Source organism: Lactuca sativa, chromosome 2 (genome assembly GCF_002870075.4).
Source record: "Lactuca sativa cultivar Salinas chromosome 2, Lsat_Salinas_v11, whole genome shotgun sequence".
Classification (NCBI taxonomy): domain Eukaryota; kingdom Viridiplantae; phylum Streptophyta; class Magnoliopsida; order Asterales; family Asteraceae; genus Lactuca; species Lactuca sativa.
Genome location: NC_056624.2, coordinates 189,576,061 through 189,583,082, shown reverse-complemented (window position 1 = coordinate 189,583,082; position 7,022 = coordinate 189,576,061). Strand labels below are relative to the sequence as shown.

The window sequence follows — 7,022 nt, the reverse complement described above, 5'->3', positions numbered from 1 at the left end:
ATTGAATTATTAAAATTAAATTGTTTGTTTTTCTTCTAAATTAAACAAATAATTTCGATAAATAAATAAAGGAAACTAATAAAACATCAACTTAAAAAATTTGAAATTAGAAAGAAGTCAATTAATAAAATTGAGAGTGTGACATGTGGCAAAAAGATATTCATTTATTATGGAGGATAGATGTTTATAAGAAATATATAAATATGTTTTTACAAAAGAAATATATACAAACACTTATCCTGATGCATATAAATATGATTTTACAAAATGTATTTATAATAAAATAGATGTTTGTATATATTTTTTTTGTTGTAAAATACATATATATATTTGTGTGTGTGTGTATATATATATATATATATATATATATATATATATATATATATATATATATATATATATATATATATATATATATGTTATAAAAATAGATTTGGATATATTTATGTACTTAATAAATACCTATTTTTATAAATAGGTATTTCGTACACAAAAAAGTTTTTTTTTTTTTTTTTTTTTTTTTTTTTTTTTTTTTTTTAAGTATATAGAAAATATAAGATTTTTTATGTGAATTTTTTTTGTATTAATATGATTTTATAAAGAAAAAATATATTTGAATTTTTTTTTCAGAAAAAATGTTCTAAAAAAACTAAAGTTATGATGAATTCAAAACAAAATTATGAAATTTGAGCCAAAAGGGTAAATTTTAGATCAAATTTGTGATAAAATTTAAAATCTGGGCTAAAAATGTAAATTTTGGACCAAATTTGTAAAAGAAATTTGAAATCTGGCCAAAAGTGTAATTTTTAAATGTTGGGTTACCTGTTGTCCAAATAAAAACCAATTTCTGAGACTTAATTGAATAAAAAAAAATACAATAACTAAATCGATTATGAGTCTAATATGTATAAACCTTTTTGTAGTTTTCATATAAAAAAACCACTATCTAGAACTATGTATCCGAGACTAGCTAACTATTAGCTAAATCGGTATTGTATGACTATCATTGATAATTGACCTAGGACTAAATCAGTGTTTGATATCTTTTGTTTCTTGTAGTGTTAATGGGTGTACATATATATACCTCACCACTTTTTTACAATTTCCTAATTGATAGTCACTAATAGACACCAAAACAATTGCATATTATTTATTACATAAACCATGACAATGCATTTTTAAATTTGCAAGTCGTCACTAATAGACCCCAAAACAATTGCATATTATTTATTACATAAACCATGACAATGCATTTTTAAATTTGCAAGTCTTCTTCACTGGTATGGGGACTAAACTTTGGAAAATGGCATAAAGCATCCAAAGATATGTTGCAAACCCCTTCTGGTTACTCTGGTGATCGTTATATTTCATTTGGGACACATGCTCACTTTCAAGCCCTTGTTTATGTAAAAGCTTTAAATGCATTGATTATATATGCTCATCGTAAAAATTTAGTACTACAAATGGTGTTCAATCTCGTCTACTCCAACAAATTTAGTACTACAAATGGTGTTCAATCTCGTCTACTGGCCACTATGTAACATGTAACAAAAAAAACACAAGCTTAGTAAAAAAATTGAGATTGAGACATAATCTAGATTCTTAACATCAATGTATTCAAATTCTTCACATACGTTAATACATTCAAACAAATTACATAAACTATAAAACAAGTCTTTCATTAAATTATATATATATATTGTCGTTCAATCAACGACCACAATAAAGTAAAAGACAATTTTAACACTTGTACCAAAAACAATATGATAGAATGTATCAAATAACTCATCCTTATGAGTTATGCATTCATTTAAATACGTGTTTCACTGCACCAGGAAGATGTGTATGCAAGAAATAATCTTCCCAATCAATCGTCTTTGGATCAAAATAGAAGATATTGGCTTCAACCTCATTCTCTTTAACTAGTTGACGTAGTTTTTCAGTATTCATATCATCATAGCTATCAAAACAATGAATACAAATATTCTTAGAATCTGTTAGATTAGACAAAATAAAATGCCAAATAATGAAATAAACAAAATAATTGATTAAGAAAAATAATAAAATGAGTTATTAATAATAGTTATCGTATTTTGTTAACCTAAACTATATATATATATATATATATATATATATATATATATATATATATATATATATATATATATATATATATATATATATATATATATATATATATATATATATATATATATATATATAATGAGTTCTATGAAAAACGAATAACTACGACAACGTATGCTGGAACCAATAATCGAATGACACACGTCTATTTTTTTATTTACATGTAATGTATTGTGGAAGTTATTTATGTAGTTACCCTAAAGTAATGTGTTGTCATATTTTTATTGGTTCAAATATGTGTTTGCTTTAATCATTTATTTTTCATATAACCCTTCTATATATATATATATATATATATATATATATATATATATATATATATATATATATATATATATATATATATATATATTGAACTTTACTTACATATCATTCAATTATAATTAATGATTTTTTTTTTAGAAAATGAACATAATAAAAGTTTATTTTAATCCAATTTTAATAAATGATGTATAAAGTTTATTTTTTTCCTCTGCACATAAAAATTTATGCTTTATAAGAATATATAATATAACATTTTAAAACATATTTTATTATTAATGAAAAAAAAGGTATTGTCCACAGATCAATTCTCTTTATAAAAAGACACGTGTGTTTTATTAAATAAAGAATATCCTTTTTTCCCATTACATTATAACGAACAACGACCATCGATTTCAAAACTACGCAAACTACATGATTATTAGATAAAAGAGATTGGTAACCAAAAGTCTAACAACTTACAAGCTTTTGGAGAACAAATAGGGTTTGTATAACTCCACCACCCGTAGCACAAAGTTGATCTTTCTTTTAAGATCCGAATAGGTTCCACTAAAAGCATGACATAACGCCGAATTCACCACTTGCAAACCCTGTAAATGAACATTAATGATGTTATTATTAAACGGACACGAATAAGTATGACTAAAGGAGGATTAAGACAAAGCCAAACCTGTAGTGGAAGCAAGTAACGAAGATTAAAGTATCTACGAAAGCTATCCATTGAGCTCAACACTTTAACCTCGCTAACAATAACTGGTGTCCCATCTTTGTTAATCCATGGATTCTTGGAAAAATAATTATACCCACTTTTTTGAATTCCTTTATACTTCAAAGGATTTGATACGGATGATCCAACATGATATATTGTTTCACCAGGTTGGTTTGCATGAGCTGCCATTGTCGCAATCATAGCATTCGCCACCATGTCTGCTGGTATCTGTTATCCAATATTTTCAACATTAGCAAAATTAAAAGAATTGTGGTCCATATATATATTCATGATGGAACTACATTAACTAATTATGCATCACAGAGCAAAATAAATATGAATTGAACTTGTTTAAAGAACCTACCACATCGATTGTTGATTCAGGATCGCCGAGGAAACATGCTAACCTTCCTTTGCCATACCCGACTGCCAAGCTGTCGATTGTCCTGTAATTTTCAAATACATGAATCTTTTTAATTGAGTTTATAAAGTAAACTTGTAATTTCTTTTTGTCCTTTATAAGGAAAGAAAGTAAAACTTTCATGAATTCATTCCTAAACGGTTTTACATTAATAATGAGGAACTACCTTATGCCTTCGATCCAACCAGGAAAGGGTTCTTTATACGTGCTAAGGATGATGGTTGGGCGAAGAATGACCAAAGGCATATCTCCTTTCAAGTGCCCAAGAACCATTTCTCCCAATGCCTTTGTAAAAACATACGTATTTGGCCAACCAAATTTGTTTGCCCTATAATTAAATCAAAACAAAAAATAAAAGGTTTATAAATATATTTAAATAGATATATATTAGTAATTAATGTTTGGCTGTACCTAAAAAGGAAATAATATACTTAAGTACTGGAAATGAGAATTTATGTTGTTTTTAATATAATACATAGTGAAATGAAATTAATAATCAGAATAAAAAAAAAAAATAAAGTAAGAGATTAATAAAATATGATGGTGAATATAGAACCATTTTTTTACCTTTCAATGCCCAAATCCTTCATGGCTAATGTAATAGATTTATCTGTAGATGTTTCATCAGCGCTAAGTTCTTTTAGTTTTTCTTCGATAATCTTCTTCTCCACATTGATGTCTAGCCCATCTACACCATTAAGCGCATCTCCCAAACGATATGGAGATTCAAGTATAAGCCCAGGCGTCTCGCCAGAAACATAAGCTGAATGAACGTAATTTTAATTTAATCATGGCTGTGTTTGATTATTTGGAAAAATAAAATAACAAAATAAAATTACAAAAGTGTAGATATATATACTGACCTGTAGACACATGCAGAAGCAATTTTATCTTGACGCACTTAGCAGCAAAATTATAAACATTTCTAGCTCCAAAAGTATTCAAAGCTAGGGCAATGTCATATCTGTAATAATTAAATGATAAACGGATTGTTTAATTATGATTGTGTTAAATATGTGCATAATTTTTAAAGTACGATTTTAAATAATTGTGGATGTTGATTTCTAAACTTTAATTCAACAGAAACAAACTTTAATGTTTAATAATAATGGTTGGTGTACCTTTCATCAAAGTTAGTGGTTGCAGCTACATTGACAACAACATCAACACTTTTCCACATCTCTTGGATCAAATTAGAGTCTTTTATCCCCAGATTTTCATAAGTGATGTCACCTGCTATCGGAGTAACTTTTTCCGATAAGAAAGATTGCAGATTTGTACCATACTTCTCTTTCAATGTCTTAAACAAATCCTTTGCCACTGCCTATATATTATTGAGAAAAAGTCAATGGATATATGTTAGAGAAAAAAATTAACTAAGAAGGAAAAGGGAAAGATCGAATTAATATGTTGAAGACGAAACTCCAATATTCATCATTTTGTTTAAAATATTAATTACATTCTTATTTTAACAACATAATTTATATAATTATATTAATACATTGATAATATATAAAATCCATAAAATTAAAATATAGAAAATATAGTCAATCCAACCGACCAATTTTGATATACATTTACAAGTTACCAATTTCGACCTGACCAATTTTGGTATACATTTACAAGTTACCAATTTCGACCTAATATTCAACGCGACCATTGGTCAATAGACACGAAATTGTTCATAATATATTACAAAGTTTAAGTTTCTCAAAATATTTAAAATGGATTATTCCACTATGAAGTATAACTCTTCTCTAAGTCAAATTTAAAATTATTTCCATATATTTTTTATCATTTCTATCATTTTGTGATGTCTACCATATATTAACATGTATGGTGTAAGTTGAATTACCAAACATAAATTTCCTAAAATAATGAAACAAGAAATTATATACATACATATGATAATTAGAAAACGCTTAATATGTAAACGATTTTAAGAATTAATAATAATATTGTGAAGATATATATATGTCGATATCGAATTTAAAGAATTTATAGTTCGAAGTGTCTAATCAGGTCCCATTCGATTAATTATAGTAGGTTTATATGTCAGAGCATACTTAAATGACATAAAACTACTCACCGGCCCACATGAGCATTTTTGTTATGTGCACAAAAACAGGACGAATAATATTTCACCAGTTATTATCATATCCCCTCACAACTATTCACAAACATTCAAACAGTAGTTTTTTTTTTTTCGCTTACCATGTTTAATATTATCATTGCAAATCATGTATACTCAAATTATATATACCTCAGTATTGAAACGTTGCATGGCGGATTTGTCATCGGTAGCTCTTACAAGAAGATATAGCTTCTTGACATTTGGTTGAACCCTAAGTATCTTTTCCACAAATACTACAAACATATACACAAACCGAAGTTAATTAAATATCCCTACAAAAATCCAAGTTTTATGCAAAAAAAGAAATCGGAGTTTCGCTAAAAGTATTTACAACCCAGTCATCTTATAACTTATATGATCAGGGCTCAAGAATCATTGAATTAACGTCGTATATATGATAGATTATGGACTGCAAGTATACACTAAATGCTCCATCCGTAACATGTTTGTAAGTAGGACGATAAGATGATCACGTGTCACGTACAAAAGTATACTTCGATTCTTGATAACATGTACTTATTGCTATATTAACATTGTCCTGCACATACATATATTTATACATGTATGCAGTACATACATACATATGCATAGAGAGAGAGAGAGAGAGAGAGAGAGAGAGAGAGAGAGAGAGAGAGAGAGAGAGAGAGAGAGAGAGAGAGAGAGAGATACTTTTGGCAAGAAAACCAGTGGCACCAGTGACTAAAATGGTCTTGTTGTCAATGAAATCAAGAATGCTACCCGACTCCATTTGTTGCAAGTATGTATATCCAGTGATCACCCTTTCTCTATATGGAAACAACACACACACACACTCACACAATAGAGAGAGAGAGAGAGAGAGAGAGAGAGAGATAGAGAGAGAGAGAGAGAGAGAGAGAGAGAGAGAGAGAGAGAGAGAGAGAGAGAGTTTGGAGCAGAGAACTGGTGTGGAAGGTGATGGGATGCAAGCGATATATAAAGATGGAAATTTGGGTAAACTGAGGAAAGAAGGAGCCAAGTGGTGAGTAATATCAGGGTACACCCAATCAATGCTTTGTCAGATTAGTTTGGTAGAGATAGACAGAAATTTCGGTGCTTCATATCTAAACGCTCACAATAATTTCCACGTCGGCACTTTTGAAACTGGAAAAAGGTCGGTCTGAACATTTACGATTGCATCGACACATAAGGTTCTCCAAGTTTATATGTACGTAATCCCCTTCATATATAGTTCACATAACTCCGACAAAAATTTATCTTTTCAGAAGATGGGCATAATCTATATATTCACAGTAATGTACCATTTGAAGATTGAATTTGCAAATCACATAAAAAAGTCAAAGAGTATATATGTCAAATTTTGCTGATTTAAT

General features: G+C 28.1%; 1 protein-coding gene across 1 annotated transcript; it reads right to left on the bottom strand.

The window, feature by feature from the left end:
* Nucleotides 1-1,595: 1,595 nt before the first annotated feature.
* On the bottom strand, nt 1,596-6,556 carry LOC111901415 (alcohol-forming fatty acyl-CoA reductase). Its single transcript, XM_023897263.3, has 10 exons — nt 6,340-6,556; nt 5,800-5,903; nt 4,658-4,860; nt 4,400-4,500; nt 4,104-4,299; nt 3,703-3,864; nt 3,480-3,561; nt 3,077-3,343; nt 2,869-2,996; nt 1,596-1,960 (listed from the first exon to the last, which is right to left on the bottom strand). Exons 1-10 carry the CDS (start codon nt 6,416-6,418, stop codon nt 1,807-1,809), a joined length of 1,476 nt encoding a protein of 491 aa, XP_023753031.1. The 5' UTR covers nt 6,419-6,556; the 3' UTR covers nt 1,596-1,806.
* Nucleotides 6,557-7,022: the final 466 nt, after the last annotated feature.